Here is a 19,175-nt window from a genome sequence, read left to right on the forward strand (position 1 = left end):
AATATTTCTAGATAGATGGCGCTATATAAATGCCTATTATTATTATTATTATTATTATTAATGATTTATTATTTTATGATAGAGTTATTCACCTATAGAACCATTTCCATAAGGATCTCTGTATGCACGTTTGACTTCGAGACATATTTCCAAAATTACTAGGTGAAGAATGAAACAAAAAGTCTAAAAAAAATGTTAGGTGTGTGCAGACACCTGCTCATCCATCCACACACAGACCCACCCTCCTCCACACCTTCATATAAACACACCCACAAACACACTCACACGACACCATCCACGTACACACACACACACACACACACTTGTCAATGGCTAATTATGATTAACTGCTTCCAAATCAGGCAAGCCATTTTGAAGGTAGGTATAACATTAATACATTTGTCCACTATTCATCAACAAAAGACATAACCAATAAGATAAAGGAAAGTGCCAAAATCTAAACACTTCTTTTATGAATTAATTGTTTAAGATGCATATGTGTGTACAAGAGAGGTAATGTGGGTGAGGGTGTATGTGAAATGATGGGTAGGTGTCTTTCTGTGTGCACACAATTACTTTTTTCACATTTTGTTTCACTCTTTACCCAGCAACTTGGGACAACTGTGATTTTACCACCTTCTGGAGATCGTCTTGTAGTCAGTTATGCATGCAAAAATCATTTGAAGATGGTATTAAAATATGCAGGGAGGATACTTCTACCAATTTTATAAATCAATAAATAAGTGTTTATTCTTCAGACAAGACAACTTTAAACTAATGGGATGCTTTTTTCTGACTAACTCTGTAGCACAAGGCTAAGGGAAATTTTGCTTTAGAGGGTAAATGTAGATAATTACCTTGCTTAAAGTTTTTATCTAATAGGATAGGCAGTGATAGATATTAGTTTTGTAAATCACAATCGATTGATTTTTCTATGTATTTCTTTTTTCTAGTTTGATAAATTCCATACAGTGGTGTTTGTAAGGGTCAGGAGGAAAAGTGCCCAGGTGCCACTTTCAAGGGGGTAAAAGATGAGGATTTCACATACAATTTTTATGAAGACATTTATGAAAATTCTGTGAACTGCTGAGGTTTATTTAGAGATTCTTTTCTGGATTCTGATGAAATGTTTATAAATAAAATCAGTATCAAATTTTTTTCTTATGTATATCAAAATTTCCTATGTATTTCTGTGGGTTTTTGTCTCACCTGCATAGCAGAGTGAGACTATAGGCGCCGCTTTTCCGACGGCGACTGCGGCACCGTCAACCTCAAATCTTAACCTAAGGTTAAGTTTTTGAAATGACATCATAACTTAGAAAGTATATGGACCTAGTTCATGAAACTTGGCCATAAGGTTAATCAAGTATTACTGAACATGACTAAGGTCAAAGGTCATTTAGCGTCAATGAACTTAGACCATGTTTGGGGAATCGACATCAAAATCTTAACCTGAGGTTAAGTTTTGGAAATGTCATCATAACTTAGGAAATAAGGTTAAATTAAGTATCACAAAACATCCTGCATGAGTTTCATGTCACATGACCAAGGTCAAAGGTCATTTGGGGTCAAGAACTTTGGCCGATTTGGGGGTATCTTTTGAATTACAATCAAAACTTTAAAAGTTTTTGGATCTGATTCCTGAAACGTGGACATAATAGTAATTAAGTATCACTGAACATCCTGTGCAAGTTTCAGGTCACATGATCAAGGTCAAAGGTCATTTAGGGTCAATAAACTTTGGCCATAATGGGGGTATCTGTTGAATTACCATCATAACTTTGCAAGTGTATTGGTCTAGTTCATAAAACGTGGAAATAAGAGTAACCAAGTATCATTGAACATCTTGTGCGAGTTATAGTAGTTTTCAAAGTCAGCACTGCTGCTATGTTGAATTGCGTGATGCAGGTGAGACGGCCAGAGGCATTCCACTTGTTTTATTTCCTATGTATATCTGAATGAATAACCCAATAATCTAATGAAAACCCAAAGAAGTTACTGATGTTTAGAAATGATTTGTTTATTTCATTAGATGCATCTGTATACCACGAGGTACCAAATCACTAGGAGCACTACCCACATCAATCCGACCAGCAAGTGGTACAGGGTGTAAGTTGATAGGATTTATTTATTTTCTGTTACATTTTGTTATCAGCAAAATGCTGGTCTGTGCAGAGTATTTCAAAATTTCTTAAACAGTCATGAATATTCATTTAGCATGTGATTAATCAATGTGATGTAAGTTCAGTGCTATCTAAATATACTAAGGCATTGTTCTATTGATTATTGGAGTAAATTGTGTAATAACCTTAAGAAAGATAGACAGACATTAAAACATCAATTGTAATTGCTTGGAAAACCAAATGTCATACAAAGTTTGTAAGGAGGTCCCATAAAAATATAAACAAAAGTAAAAAAAATTGAACCTATGCAGTGAAGATTAGATGAAGATAATAGTAATCAAAATGTTTATGGATATTCTTTTTTATATTGAAATATAGGTTCATCAACCCAATTACGAGATGACCCAGGTGCCATGTACCGTGACGAGCCTTCTCGGGCATCTAATGAACCCGGTCCTTGTCAAGCTGTATTTGATGTGACTTTAGAAGCTATCAAAGAGAGTCATAAGAATACTGTACCTCTTATGGCTTCCTCATTGCCAAGCTGTAGTGAGGATGGTTATTATAAAAACGTACAGTGTATGGGAACAATGTAAGTTTTATTATCTTACTCTTTTTCATATTATGTATTTAAAAAGTGGTGGTTCACTCTGATGTAAAACCACTTAATAAATAACAGATTAACTAGAGAAACAAATTAGTGAAGTTGCTGGAAAAATTTGTCAAAAAAATTTCAGCAATGAATTTTTAAAGTTTTATGTTTTGATATCACATGTGTACGGCTCCACAATTTGTTATATGATATGAGTTCTATAACAATTTGACTTCTCAGAAAATTGAGAGTAATTTTGCTTGTGTTTGAACATATTATCAGCATCATCTTGTCATACCTGCTTCTATTAGGAAAATAGTTTCAGTCATCATGAACCATTAAAAGTAGAAATTCATGGAATTTATATTAGATGAAATTTGGGAAAGCTGTTTGCATTTTACATTCAAATCTTATTCTTCTTAAGTTTTTTGTCAAGCTCTGAGAAATATCTATCTCTATTTTTTTCTACTTTTACCATTATCAACAATTATTCATCCTGTTTGTTTTCAAGGTCCGCTCTGCTGCTGTATCAAATAGCATTAATAAACTGCAAGACACATTACACTTACTCTTTGTTGCAGAATATTTTTGTAGAGTTTGATTTCACCAATGATCTTATCTTAAGATGTTTGAGTTACTTCTATATCTCCTTTAATCTTACACAGGTGTATGTGTGTAGATAGGATGGGCCAACCAACTGGTGACATGACTGAAGTTTGGAATGTCAAGAAACTCAGATGTAAGTTATCAAATATGTTGTATGCACATACCACGTCAGTTGTGTTAAATGGTATTGCAATCGCATTCATGTTTTGTATCATATAACAGGTACTATGTATTCAATCTGTTTGTCAAGTTGCGCACGACCCTACAAATTACTATATCGCAAGCCTAACCATGGATGAATCATCTATAATTTGTACAGCTAGATTAGAAATTGGCAAATATTGTTTACCATTCTATACTGCTAAAATGCATTTTAGTGTGTAGTCTTTAGTTTTAGTTTGCCTCATTTGTAATGGCACTATCTGAAATTAAGTCATGAATTGGTCAAAAAAAACTTGGGAAGATTTTTGAGTCAACTTTTAGCTCTTATTCTAGTTCTGTGATAAGTTGTGCATATGTAAAGTTGTGCATAACTTTACAAATAGTTGTATAACACAAGACTCTAGCTTCAATCTTCAAGTTTTGAGAGGACAATAGCTAGTCTTCTATAAAATTATTAATTGGCTAATTTGCAACTTGAGTGTTGGTTTTAGGGGTTAGCTCTGTAAGAATCCTTTCAAGTTTCACATGTATAGCAAGTGAATCAGTTTATTTGAAAAAAGGCCGTAAAACAATTAGGGATGCCAAAGGCTGTTATAATGGGGTTTCAACTTCAAGACAGATACATAGCAAAATAGATGCTTATCAAGTTGCATGAATCACTTTATAGAAGTGCATTTGTTTCTTGTCTCTTTACCACAGGTGCATAATGAGGTTATTGGTTTTGCTTACAGAGGTGCCTTATCTTGCCTCCTGGATTCATCTACCTTCATCCCTCTTCCATTTCAAAGAATTGTTCTTTATATTACAAGCTGTATAATTTTTGGTAAATTACAGGCTACAGATGAAAAGGGAGTGGGTAATTGTATATTACAATTACTATATCATGCATGGTAATTTTAACTGTACAAATTGTACTTGATGAAAGGTGTGATAGATCTCATTCTGTTGCTGTGTACCCATGGTGGTGATGATGATGTGTTTAACTTTTCATTTTGAAATTTACATTAGTGCCTTGTTAACCATTTCTTCCCCCATAGTAATGGTGCTTGAAGTTTTATTATAAGTGTGAGATATTTTTACCAGCTTTCTTCATTCAAGCCTCTGGGATAAATTTTTACTTTATTGTTGGAATATTCTGACATCATTGCATTAAACATAATATGTTGTTATGGTGTTCTTCAACTTCATCACACTTTATCTTTCAAAGTAGTATTTGACTGAAATTAAGATTGCATTGCCATCCAGTTTTTAGCAGTAGTTTCCAAAGAATATAGCAAGGTACATGTCTGTATTTATATTACAACTTCTAGATGTTTCTACTGTTTTATTAAAACCACCATGAACACTGAAATGATGTAAATTTTTTCCATGGACAGGAAGACTAGTCTGTCGTGAACTCATATTGTCATTATATTTCTCTTTTATATTAATATTAGACCATCAGATTACCAATCGTTTTGCTTTTTAAACATGAGATATTCCTAGCAATAATTGTGTATGAACCATAAATCTATTTTCCCATTCATTTTCAATCAATGATTGGCAACTATTGATAAATTTGATTTGATCACTAGATGTAAGCTAGCGTTATTATGCAGTAATTCGAGTAGGACTATGTATTCTTTGTCAAATGCACTTTCTGATTAAGAACTAAAAAGAAACATTTGTATGGTTGAGAAACTATTTATGGTTCTAAGAAGAAATTCCTTGATATTTTGAAATCAATAAGATTCATTAGTATTTGTAGTGTTCTTCTACATTCTTGAACTACTGCTCTATAATGAGAATTCAACCCTAGTCAGACAATAAACACTTACATGTAATATAAAGAAATGTGGTCTGTTTCTTTTATCCGTACCTAAGCCTATCTTTAGTGTTAGTAAATATCCCCAAAAAAGTGCATGTCACTATTACATTCCATTACTAGATTACATAAGTGCATGTTCCCCCAAAACAACTATGGCATGAAGGATATTAACTGAAAATGTGTTTTATTTACATCAAAATTTTATTTCATCGGTTAATCAATCAAAATGGAAAATATGGGTATTTTGTCTTATTTATATAAAACTTCTTCTCAAGCAGGGAATGGGCTTAAAATTTCAGGATATAATATTTTTCAGTTGCTGTTTGATATCCGATTACTAATATGTAAAGTAAGTGCTCAAATGGCAATTTTCAATAAATGCAAAAACATTACAGAGAGAAGGCTAGATTTAAATTATAATCCTAATTGCTGGAAAATTGCCATATTTGAGTTCTAATGGGTTAAATGGATTCAATGACTATGCTTTTACAATATTGAAATGTTCAAACATACCAAAGTGTAGTTCACATTAGTAACCATTTACCAAAACTAGACAGGCTTTTAAAGCAGATACGAACCAATAGTGCCAATTCCGGTCCTCAACTACTCGTACCTGGTCAGTTTCCTGACCCATAATGCTAGTGTAGTCTAGTAATACAGACCCACTTGAATGATAACATGCTAATTAACTTCTTAATACAGTTATGGTGGCTCAGTGGTAGAGCGTCCGCCTCACGATCGGGAGGTCGTGGATTCGATCCCTGCTCGAGTCATACCAAAGACTTATGAAAATGGGACCTTCTGCCTTCTTGCTTGGCACTCAGCATTAACTAGAGAAGGGTAATGATAACATATTATGTTATGCAGGGCCCGCTTGAAGAGCAGTCCAGGGAGCAGTCTTATGATTGAAGTGGCTACCCTGGGTAATTAATAAACACTATTATTATTATACTGCAATAATTATGTTACCAAGTAGCAAAACAATTACTTTTTCTCTCAAAACATTTTAGTTTTTTATACAAAACAATTATGGGTCAATTTATTCTCTGTAGTATGAGTAGATATCTAAAAATGTATATTTTAAGACTATGTATTTATAACACACAGTCAATGAGAGAACACACAGTTCACTCCCCCTTTAAATGGCTTAAATTCACGAAGGTGGTTTGTGGTCTGAAAACCTGGTTTGTGTTAATGGCACATATATTTAGTAAAACCAAGGCAAACTTTTGACATGGGTGGCATTGAATTCAAGTTTCTGTATTGATAAATTTACCGTTTATGTTAATTAACTAACCAAAGCAGTGGGTAGTCTATTTAATGTTATCTTACTAACATGAATTTAGTGTGCTTATGACAAAAGCATGAAATCATTGGACTTTTCTCAGTATTCATTGTGAAGTAATTACGGATTTTATTCGAAAACTTGTAAAATGAAATCTGCATAAATCATTGTTTCAAACCACTGATTCAAAATGGAGTGGGTCACTTTCTTTTTTCCCCTCTCTCCTGCATAGCAGAGCGAAATTAAGGACGCCGCTTTTCCGGCGGCATACGTCGTCAACATTGATATCTTAACCTAAAGTTAAGTTTCTGTCATCATAACTTATAAAGTAAATGGACCTAGTTCATGACACTTGGACATAAGGAAAATCAAGAATAATTAAGCATCCTACCGGAGTTGCAGGTCACATTACCACAGTCAAACTACATATAGGGTCCATGAACTTCGACCATATTGGGGAATCGATATAAAAATCTTAATGTAAGTTTAGGTTTTTGGAATGCCATCATTACTAAGAGAGTATAATGTACCTAGATCATGAATCTTGGACATAAGTGTAATTAAATATTACTGAACATCATCCTACCCGAGTTTCAGATCACACGACTGAGGTCATTTAGGGTCAATGAACTTTGGCCATGTCGGGGGAGGGGTATTTGTGGAATTGCTATCATACTTTTGAAAGTTCTATATGGGTGATAAAGTATCACTGAACATCCCGTGCAAGTTTCAGATCAAAGTTTATTTAGAGTCAATATGAACTTAGATTATGCTGGAGGAATCAAAACAAAATCTTAACTGTTTTTTTTTTGGAGGGGATGTCAAAACTGAAAGTATATGGATCTATTCCATGAAACCTGGACATAAGTGTATAAAGTATCAGTGCTGCATGGGATTCAGGGGGACGTTTCATGAAAGGACTTGTCGGACGTTTTATCCGACAAGTCCCATTTTATCCGACAGTTACCATAGGAACAGTGCCTCTCAGCCAATCAAAATCATAGAAAGATGTCAGATCTGACAACTTGTCGGATGAAAATATTGATGAAACGCCCCCCAGATCACATGACCAAGGTCAAAAGTCATTTAAGGTCAATGAACGTTGTCCATCATCATTTAGGAGTTTATGGATATATAGTTCATAGAATGTGGATCTTGGGGTAATCAAGTATCCCTCATAATCTTGCACAAGTCTCTGGTCACAATTAAGATCAAGGTCAAATGTCATTTAGGGTCGATGAACGTCATCATATGAATGGTGTTTTTGTGAATAATTATTCTAAGGTCGTTTTCAAAGTCAGCACACGCTGCTATATTGAATCGCGTAATGAGACTGCCAGAGCTAGGCGCTCCACTTACCTTTTACAGCTCATGTATAAATTATTTATTTGGAGGCACTAAGTCTGATGAGTCTTGCAAAATATCCGTAAATTTTGCAAAATATATATATACATATTGTGTATCAATAAAAAGTTTAAACTTTGAAAAAGTCTTGAGAATCGACAAATATACAATATGTGGATAATTTTTTCACATAAATTATTTGGTTTGGGTCTCATCTATCAAATGAAAGTAAAAGTTTTGACAGAAGTGAGCACAGTCCACACAGCACAGCGGCGAATGCTCATTTTCAAGCCGTGTACAGGAAAGAAGGCAAAAACAAACAGACCAAGTGGTACATTTCTCGAACATTTCCTTTGCATTTTAAGCGCAATGAAATAAAAAAAACATATACATTTAAATATTTTGTAACAACTTTGACACCCAAATTAACATTTTAACCCTAAGTAAGCACGACGTTTGCCCCTCCCCCCTTTCCTCCCTTTTTTGGGGCCAGCTGTTCCTGGGGACACAACTGAATGTAACCGAAAGCTTATTTCAGACTTCTCCAGTATTCATTTACTAAGTTTTTATCATTTAAAGTGGGACTACATTTAATACTTGTTTCTCCACATTTTGCCCAAGCTTAACAAACCTTTAATCAAGCCTAAAGCCCCTTTTACACCTTCACGGATGCCACACGGATCTCAGTCCGTGATGATCCGGGGTGCCAAATTTGTATTTTCCTAGCATTCCCGGAGTGAGTACGGAGTTAACTGGTTATTAACACGGATATGTACGGAAAAGTACGGAGTCTATAAGGATAGGCAAGGTAGCAATAGGGATCCTGTTTGATATGCTCCCGGAGCCAACACGGAATACCCGGATAATCACGGATGTTACTGGGTCTTTACACGGACCTTCACGGTTGCTCACATTGTCGTCCCTTTTTGCAGCATCTGGAGCATGCTCGTGCTTGGTTAAGAATACGGACTATTGTTCATGTACGCAGACAATAAAAACATTTGACCCCGGATAAAGCCGGTATCAACAAGGATCACCCGGTTCTTACAAGGAGCCTCCCGGATGCATTCGGTAGCTACACGGATGTACAAGGAGGCTACAAGGATGAACACGGATGATTATCAGTCCGTGTACTCCGGGATGAAAAATTGAACATGTTCAATTTTTCTCCCGGACATGCCGGTATATCAAGGATGGCGCCGGATGAGTAGCCGGAGTGTACACGGTAGTCCCGGACTGTACACGGATGACCCCGGATTGACAATCCGGGATGATCCGTGTTGCTTCCGTGAAGGTGTAAAAGGGGCTTAAGCCATTTCATGTAATTCACAGCTCTGTGTAAAGCGGATATCATCACGATGACACGAGGTGGGGAAGTGTTTTTGGAACGGAAACAAGCTAAAAGATAAAAAGATGTCATCAAATCAATCTTCCTAGCTCAAGTCCATGCGTTCTTCATTTTTGCTTTTATTGACATAACTATTTCTCATGAACTATTTTTCATGAACTTTTCGAAAGTAAGTGGTGCTCATTCAAGAGGAAATATTTTTCAACAGTTATATCGTCATTTGCTTGAAGAGATATATGTAATGATGTTTAAATGAGAAAAAAAGCTTCAGGGTATTACAGATATATGATTTTACAGCAAAATTCTAAGTGTAAACTTTTTTATACGCACTGTATACAGTGGCGTAACTACAGGGGGGAGGGGGGCACGTGCCCCCCCATATCCATCGGCTGGCTAAAAAGGGGAAGAGAATTAAGGAAAAGAAACCTAGTGGAAAAGAATAAATTACTGTACATGATTACGTAATATATGTATTATATAAATTACATGAAAAATATTTATTTCATAACTTTATGAAACCTAATTTGCTCAGGGCCTATTTGTTAATCGTTCTTGGTGCTCGCATTGTCTGTTAAACGAGAAATATAATCATGTAGTAACATCCCATTTTCAAGTCAATATACCCCGAATATATTTCCTCGCACTTCGAGTTATATTATTTTATTGTAGTGACATGTGCTTCTGTTTTATACCCGGAGGGGCCACTTCCATTGACGAGTGGATACCCGGGAGTGGATTCCATGCGTGACCACGGGGTCTTGGAAATCACTCTAAACACGTATTTTCCATATTCTGAAAATGCACCCCTTGGCGTGTGAAACCCTACCCTTAACAAGTATTGGAAACAAATGCTATTGGCAAGTATTCCCAGAATTGATCCTCTAAACAAGTACAGAGATGTATTTTCCATATTCTGAAAATGCACCCTTAACAAGTATTGGAAACAAAACTATACTCTTGGCAAATTTCCTGAAATGAACCCCTAAACAAGTACAGCGATATTTTATTGTTATGTCACGGGTCCGTCGGTCATCGGTTTTAACTTTACACACCATTATTTTGGTTTAGTACGGTCCCACCCTCTACACCTCGCGCAAATCGGACTCTAAACACGTAGTGTTGGGGCGAATAGGACATCCTTTATAAAACATTTTGATTTTGTTTTATCATCCCTGCATATTTGACCCTAAACACGAATATTTTTCCGAGCGAAATAGATACCCTTTTTTCAATATTTTTGTGTTTTTGACACCCTTTTCACGTTACGTACGTAACGTGCCCTATCATGAAAAAGACACCTTTTTACGTGTTTTTTGGGTCGCGCATGGTATCCACTCTTCAATGTAAGTGGCCCCCGGGGTTTTATAACTACTAGTACTTAAAGAGATTGCCCGCATTATCAAGGCTGTAAAAGACAAAACCAACACAAATCAGTGGAGAAGCACACACGATCGATGGTTTCGACTGGATCAGCAAGACAAAGGGTCGTGTTTGATATAATCTAGACTTCTACCCCTCCATCTAAAAAATGCGTCATGTGTTGGTATGTGATTATGATAGATACTCTCCTTGCTATTTTCCACTTTATTTCAACGTTTTTTTTTAGTCGATGGTTTGCGGAACTTGCACAGGAACACAGGATAACCTGAAGACTTTGAACTGCACTTCCGATATTCGTCCAAACAGAGATTGCAAACTTCAGGACACCAGAATGACGGTGTGAGGACTGGCAGACGGTGCAGCGCCAGTGTACTATATTAATAAGTATTCATAATTAATTAGCGTCTATAAGCTGCTCTTCGAGCGAAATATGCGTAATATGTTCTAATACGCCGAGTGCCTGACAAAAAGTCAAGAGTTATTATTTATTTTGGAAATTAGCCGGCAAAGAATCTAATCCACGACCAGGGGCGTCGATCCATTTTTCAGATGGGGGGGGGGAATCGTTAACGTTCCAAAGGCGCTGGATCGTACAAGACACCCACACATACATACACACACACGCACACATACATATATAACTCATGAGACACACATACGTATCTCACCAACAAATTAATGCGAGCGCGAAGCGCAGGCTGATTTTTTTTAGTATACTGACAGGAAAAGCGTGCCTGTTTAGGGCTGCTTGTAGTAACTCATGAGGAGGATACATATCTCATTACACAGATAGTACGAGTGCCGAGAGTGAGCTGAAATTTCTTTATCTTCTGACCTGAAAGCTTGATATTCTGAGCATTTTTGTTACCAATGATTAAGATTGGTATCTAAAAGAAGAATTCAATTCAATTCAAAATGGTTTATTAAAAATCCTTTCTTTGCAGCCAAAGCCGAATTGCGAAAGTTTACATTTCAAACAAAATCATCAATAACAAGGTAAAAATAACTTACAGTACTACGAACAAATTTCAATATTATATGTAACAAAGTATTTCATAAATTAATTTAAATCAATACTCACTGATAAATAAAAAAATGGAAAATATTCAAAAATACATGTAAATATGAGTGGATACAGGAAATGAAATGGAAAGCAGAAATGAATAGAAATAGTGGAAGAGAGAAGCAGAGAGGGGGAGAGAGAAGAGAAGAAATTGATAGTGGAAGGGAAGCTGAGAGACAAGGGCGAAAAAGCAATTAGGTCACATTTTTTCATACATACTTGCAATGATACATATTTTGGCAGATTTTTTTTATTTCAATTAAAATATTAAGTTCACGACTAGATATCGGTGAATAATTGCTCATATGAAAGAAAAATATTTTGATTAACAAAGTAAAATGAGATGAAATGAAACTTGAGTTCTCCAACATAAAGAGAACTCAACATTAGAATTATTATGTATATGTAATCTGCATTTTACAAAAAGCAACAATCTTTTAATGATATCCTATTTAAAGAGTCCAATGAATGTTGAATAGCTTGATACTAATATACATGTAACGATAGGGAAGGATATATAAACAAAACTCCTTGTAATCAATTCTTTTAGAGTTTAGGTGACGAATCAACGAGGGCAAGGGGCTATTTCTATATCGTGAAGTTCGACATCGCATCTCTACTATTCCAGTCGAGCCTCTGGTCTGATATTGACAAGTCCTATTTTGAGGTAGAATATAATGCAGTTTAGACGTGGGGATTTGCATAGACTTCGCAAACGCAAGACAGAGTTTGATCCGTCTATGTTCAAGAGACATCAGTTTTGACTGGAGTAAAGCATGCTCATATGAAGAATATGCTGCTCCAAAAATGATTCTAAGGGCACGTTTCTGAATACGTTCGATGACTTGTACTTGTTGTTTTGTTAGTGCTCCTGACCATACAGGTACAGCATATTCAACAACTGGTCTCACGAAACTAGTATATACAACTATAAGGTCCTGAAATGACAGACTATGATATTTCAAAGTGCGAAGAACATAAAAACGACTATTTGCGCGCTTGACCATATATTCAACATGTGTAGACCATTTCAAATCCGACTGGATATAGACACCAAGAAATTTCAAAGTATTGCTACGATGAAGAGACACATCATGGAGTGAGAGCACCGTCGCGTTTGGTACATTTCTACAAAAACTTATGTCCATTGTGAAACACTTTTGTAAATTCAAACGCATTCCATTTGCGGTTGACCATTCATGTAATTCAGTAAGTTGAAATGATCCACACATATGTCATTGGTCCTTGATAAACTGAGTTCATTGGTTGCAGCGTCGTTGACCAAGGCCAGAAACACAACCGGGCCTAATTTCGTGCCCTGGGGCACGCCCGCTGAAGTGATGCACCAATCCGATAGAGCTCCTTTGTATTTCACCCTCTGATGGCGCTCTGAAAGAAAGTTCTCGATCCACGCCACATGACTGCCCTGTACGCCCATGTCTAGCAGTTTGATGATCGCTACTGTATGATCCACTCGATCGAAAGCTTTAGAAAAATCGGTGCTGTAGAGGCTGAACCACCCTTATCAGCATGACTGTGGAGGATATGCAGAATGTCAAACAGTGACTAGTGGAAACACCCTTTAGGTTACCAAACTGAGCAGGATCCATCCTTGGCATCATTGATTGAAGAACATCCCTAGCAACAAAGTGCTCTGCTACCTTGGCAAAGGTGTCTGTCAGTTCAACTGGTCGCAGACTGTCTACGTGAGCAGGTGTAGTCTTTGGAAGAGGCGTAATGTGTGCTCGCTTCCACATTGGCGGAATAGACAGTTGGGTATAGGATGCACTGATGATATGGGTCAGAGGTTTAGTAAGTTCATATGCAAATAACTGATAAACCTTGATGAGATCCCGTCTGGACCGCAAGATTTCCTAACCTTGACTTTGCATAGCTCCGTGAAGACTTCCCACAGAGTGACATGTCGAATAGGTTGAAATGGAAGGTAAGCTGGCAAGCGTTCTCTATCGATTGGATCGAGATCATCTGCCACAGAGGAAAACTTCTCACAAATTGTGTTTGCAATCTCTTTGTGGTCTGAGGGATCTAAATTCGGGACGCAGATTGAGACAGATGTGTCTTTACCTGACATCACACGAATTTGGCGGAACCATTCGCTCGGATTGGTAGACGAGAGGTGTTGAATACGATCAATATAATACGATTCTTTGGCATTCTTTATTTCTCGTTTGATTTTGTTCCGCAATTGTCTCCACAAACATTGTTTATTGTCATGAAAGGCCTTTTGGCGTTTCTTGATAAGGCCTTTAATGTCAGTAGGGGGTGATCCATACCCTGGATCCATACTCTATCAGTCGAGTGCATTTTGATAGTACGGGTAGGGAAATAAATCTCAATCGATTGGCGGAGTGTTTCGTAGAATGCAGTGCACTTGTCAGCTACTTCATCAGGGGAAAAAACTTCTGACCAATCATGATTAAGTATCCAAGTCCCAAATTCTCATACTTTACTATCAGGCATTGGGCGAACTATATGCTTACGTGTTTTATTTTCGCTAGGTACGTGCGCATGAGGTGTGTAGAGAACAATACGATGGTCACTTAGTCCCAATGGTGCACTTGTCTCAGGGTTTTTATACTCATGGGACAAATTGGTAATAATTTTGTCCAAAATTGCATCATTTCGCGCAGGTTTGTTTACAACTTGCACCATCCTATTAGAAACAATACCACTGATATCCAATCTATTAAAATCTCCAAGAACAATAATGCCAGAGTTCGGTTGTTCAGTGAGTAGATAGTCAATAGTTGAACTGACGTGGTCAACTAGAGTTTCTCATATTGGACTGTTTGGAGGATAATAAAAACACCAACCACAACTCTGCAGATATGTCTCGGTAGTCTCTCAGGACGTAGATTGCACCATAATCCTTCGACATCATTGGGGATTTGAACGTCATTGATCAATTTAGCATTTAGATGTTCCTTTGTATAAAGAGCTACCCCTCCCCCACGCCGATGAGATCGTGGGCGGGAGAGACAGTTGTAGCCTGCTATACCAAATAGATCCATGGGTGCATCTGGCGAAAACCATGTCTCGGTGATTGCCGCGACATCAATAGAACCATTTTCAAGTACAGCAATCAATTCCTCCATTTTATTGTTTAGTGACCTGGGATTACACAAAAGTACATTCGGTAAAGTCAAATCATGATGTGTACTTTCAATTCTAGCCACTACAGAAATGAGGTTTCTTCGATCGGGACATGAATTTGGATTTCTAAAAATCTTACGAACTGATATAATAATAGGAATTGCGAAGTAACGATTTGGAGGTCTTCTTCCACGATGAGTCTTCCTTTTTCGAGAAATTGCAAGCTCATGTATTTTATTCCATACATCAGGATTGAGTTTATTGAACTGAAATTGCTTGAATTTGATTGGGTTCAAAGAAAGAAGAGTAGACTCATCATATTTTTCGCGTTTTCCTGCTGGGTTCTGTCCAGTTCAATTTTGTTTGTCACAAGTATGGGATTCCGGACCAGGATTTGAGCTGACATCACCACAGACTGTCAATGATACCTGAAAGGTTGCCGATGTATTTCCATAGTAAGGTATATGTGTTCCAAAGAATTTATTTCGTGACCATGTTGCATTCACTTTTCCCTTTTCAAAGGGGGTAGTTATATGAAAGTTTGAGCTACATCTATAGGATTCTCAGCGCAAAAGACAAATCAACAAAAAGGAGACTACCCTGGGCAAATCCACTGTGAATGTCAATGAGCAGCTTACCTAACAATAGGTCCAAGAGCTAAATAGAGAGTCCAGGCCTGACTGGGTTCAGCAAGTTAGTCCCATATCATGGCTTCTATGATGCATTCTCGGTAGGCAAGTCTGCAAAATACTTTGGGCAGAGTGTATTTGAAGAAAACTACGAGAAACTCCACAAAAATTGTCCAGAAGTATCCACAAACTATAATGAATCACTTATCAGTTTCAGAAGTTATAGTAAGTTATAGTAAGTGTCATATAATCAAGCAAGCTGCAGTATACTTCAGAGCTAAATGGAGGGGCACACACGCGAGCTGAAAATTGTGATTTTTCGATCTGAAAAAAATTACAGTTTTAAATGGACGTTTGTGATAAAGTTCACGACTAGATATCAGTGAATAATTGCTCATATGAAAGAAAAATATTTTGATTAACAAAGTAAAATGAGATGAAATGAAACTTGAGTTCTCCAACATAAGGGGTAACCACAGTGCACACACGCGAGCTGAAAATTGTGATTTTTCGATCTGAAAAAAATTACAGTTATTTAATGGACGTTTGTGATAAAGAACAAGATATATATCCAAGAAAAGATGATTGCAAATCGAAGCAGGAGTCCTTTTGAGGCTTTAAAGTGAAAACGGGACATTTGCATTCACTTATTTAATCATGAAAAGTACGTGTTTTTGCTACAGAAATGATGCGAGCGCGAAGCGCGAGCTGAAAATGTTTATATTCCAATCTGAAAAGCGGGCATTTTGAGCACGGTTTTGAAGAACGAGTTGTGTATCTCATTCTCGCTTGCTGAACATTACAATATTTTTTTTTGCCATATCTGGAATTATTGGGGGGGGTGATATGTTTGCCCCCCACAATATGTTCATTGGTGGGGCGATCGCCCCCCCCCCCGCCCCCGGATCGACGCCTCTGTCCACGACATCCAGCTTATGAGACAAGCGCTCTAACACTGAGCCACTATTTTCCTGGCCTAGGCACGCTCTTTCTCTCTTCCTTTTTATCCGCCTTCCTCCTTTAACATACAGTCTATGAATAAACCATATTCTATTAAAGGAGGCACTCACCCTGACAAGTTGGTTTTAATAGTAGCAGAACAAAGAAGATGTGAAAGTTAATAAAAATACATCAAGGAATAAGAGACTTACAGGGGCGGATCCAGCTTTCGTCAATAGGGGGGCCGAAAAATATTTTCATCAAATTTTTTTTCTTGATTGGCCGCTATAATCTGATTTTTTGTGGGTTTTTCAGGGGGTAGTCCTAACTATATAGAGACTGAAATTTTAAGTATATGTTAGTTTTTATTGTTATAAACAAGATAGGGTATCTCATGTGGTCGTAATATATATATTGCGAGCGCAAAGCGCGAGCTAAAATTCTTTTACATTTTATGTTCTTAGAACTGAAGATTTTGAGCAGTTTTTAAAAATCATGAGCAAAGATAAGTATCCAACTAACAATGCGAGCGCGAAGCGCGAGCCGAAATTTTATTATAGTAACGTGAAAAGGGACTCAATTAGGAACTGCTTTTAGTGATTAATGAAGAGGATACAAGTATCACCAATTAAATATTGAGATTGCGAAGCGCGAGCTCAAAATTTTTGATATTCCGACCTGAAAATTGAACAGTCTAAGCGCGTTTTTATTTAAATAAAGAACAAGCTGTGTTTCTCAAACCATTAAATGCGAGCGCAAAGCACGAGCTTATTTTTTTATATACTGACATGTTAAAGGAGTATTTTGACAATGCGAGCGCGCAGCACGAGCTGAAAATTTTGATATAACAATTTGTGTAAATCAAACAAAATAATTAAAGTTTGATGTGCGAGCTAAAATATTGTGTGCAAATTGATTTCAGAACTGGATATATGAAGTGTCATTTAATCCTTTTGCATCGGATTCATTACACAGACAATGCGAGCGCGAAGCGCGAGCGAAAATTCTTATATATAGTCTATATAAAGTCTATTTTCCAATTCTTCCCCTCACCTTTCTCTTGTTTCCTTTCGGGGTCGGGCAGGCCGCTACGAGGCTGTAAATTACACATCATGGGTATAATACCTCTTTCTCACTTTTCTTTCTGTTTTTCGTAGTTTCTATCAAGATAAAGTACACTCTTTTCTGTAGGTTGTCAAAAAATAGGGGGGCCGGGGCCGGCTCGGCCCCCTCCTGGATCCCCGCCTGACTGGGGTTTTGAATACTCTGTGCGATGGACTGCCGCCAGGCATGACGTCACATTTCAGTTAGTTATGGTAATTTCGTTGGTGATGCCATGATTAAGACCCCGCTATTCTTTTATAATTCTCTAACAGAGAAAAATGGTATATTTGTTGTTTGTTGTATTTTGCTTAAAGGTTTTTATTTTGATAAATTGAGCTCGTATTTTGGAAAAAAAAAATTTTCAACTTCAGCTTTAATGAAATCAACTTGACGTATGGAAAGATTTCTCCTTTAAATGCGATTCAAATCTGTATTAGGAGTGTGTCAGTCGTCATATATTTGTTATTTACTGCATCGTGGATTTTTGATGTGCAAATATCTAAACATGAAAGGCAATATTTCATTGTACCTCTTATGTTACAATTTTTATTCAATATTTTATTTTATAACCTTCGTATGTGTCGGTCTCCAGATTGCTTTCTTTTACACATAAAATCGAATTGAATTGAATTGAATGAAATAAGAACATTATAGTAGAATTATGAATAAGAAATGGGTTTTCCACTGGTGATGGGAAAACATCCCTTTCCCAAATTAATTGAATGCTTTCACTGCTGGTTTATACTCAAACAAACGATGCTGTAACACGTTTCAACATTGATGTAATGAAATTTTAATGGGTCAATGCAGTTGACAAACAAAAATAAAATATACTTTAAAAAAGGAGCCAAGTAAAATCATAAAATAAATATGGGTCAAACACATGTATTCTAATGAATTTGATTAAAGTATGATATTTGAAAATTTAATTATCTAAATGGTCTCATCTTAATTGCGATGCCTGACTTCACCATAATTTGAAATAACATCAACTGATGCGGCCAACCCTAACAATATAGGGATGTTCATGAGATCTTAATAGAATACATAATTATGCCGAACACTGACAATTGTTTTGTTAAAGGTGTCAAAATAAGCTCGTGCAAAATGAAGGAAATGGGCGTAATGATACAGTCAACTGCAAATAGAGTATTCTTGATCAAATAACTGCTCTTTGGACTCACCCGTGTTCATGTTAGATTTAAAGGTCTTCTGTGTGATTGACAATGAACAAATTCAAGGTTGCTCTTTGAGATTTGTTTTCTTGTGTTGAGAACAAAAGTTGAACAATTATTTGTTATGCCTATCATCATCATGATTTCAACATTTCTATTTGTTTTGGAGTTTTATTGTTTTGTTTCATTTTGCTTTTTGACAGAATGAAGATACCCTAAAGATCCTGGAGGGAATTAATGACAATGAATGCAAACAACAATAAATTATTTGAAGGAGAGCCTTACATTTAGTATGACTGTGAAGCGCAGGCAGAGAAGAATAAATAAAAATTGTTTATTGGACAATTATTCGCAAGAAAATTATACCAAGACCTCTTCTTCTAGAGCAAATAACTGACAGTTTGAGGTGTCAAATTACTTCTCAATCTGTGTACAGGTACTTCCGGTAAGTTTTCACTTACTGCACATAAGGTGTGCGGCGGCCTTTAATTTTCCTCAGTCGTG

At 36.6% G+C, this 19,175-nt stretch overlaps 1 protein-coding gene across 4 annotated transcripts in view; it reads left to right on the top strand.

The window, feature by feature from the left end:
- The window catches only part of LOC121410392 (twitchin-like), an 80,991-nt gene extending 76,189 nt beyond the window's left edge, over positions 1-4,802 (top strand). For all 4 annotated transcript variants that reach the window (XM_041602440.1, XM_041602443.1, XM_041602441.1 and 1 more), the window contains 4 exons: positions 2,033-2,109; positions 2,502-2,715; positions 3,381-3,454; positions 4,183-4,802. In XM_041602440.1, the coding sequence (XP_041458374.1) occupies positions 2,033-2,109; positions 2,502-2,715; positions 3,381-3,454; positions 4,183-4,190 (373 nt within the window). In that variant the 3' untranslated portion in view covers positions 4,191-4,802. The remainder of the gene's footprint in view (positions 1-2,032; positions 2,110-2,501; positions 2,716-3,380; positions 3,455-4,182) is intronic.
- The last annotated feature ends 14,373 nt before the right edge of the window (positions 4,803-19,175 follow it).

Source organism: Lytechinus variegatus, chromosome 3 (genome assembly GCF_018143015.1).
Source record: "Lytechinus variegatus isolate NC3 chromosome 3, Lvar_3.0, whole genome shotgun sequence".
Classification (NCBI taxonomy): Eukaryota; Metazoa; Echinodermata; class Echinoidea; order Temnopleuroida; family Toxopneustidae; genus Lytechinus; species Lytechinus variegatus.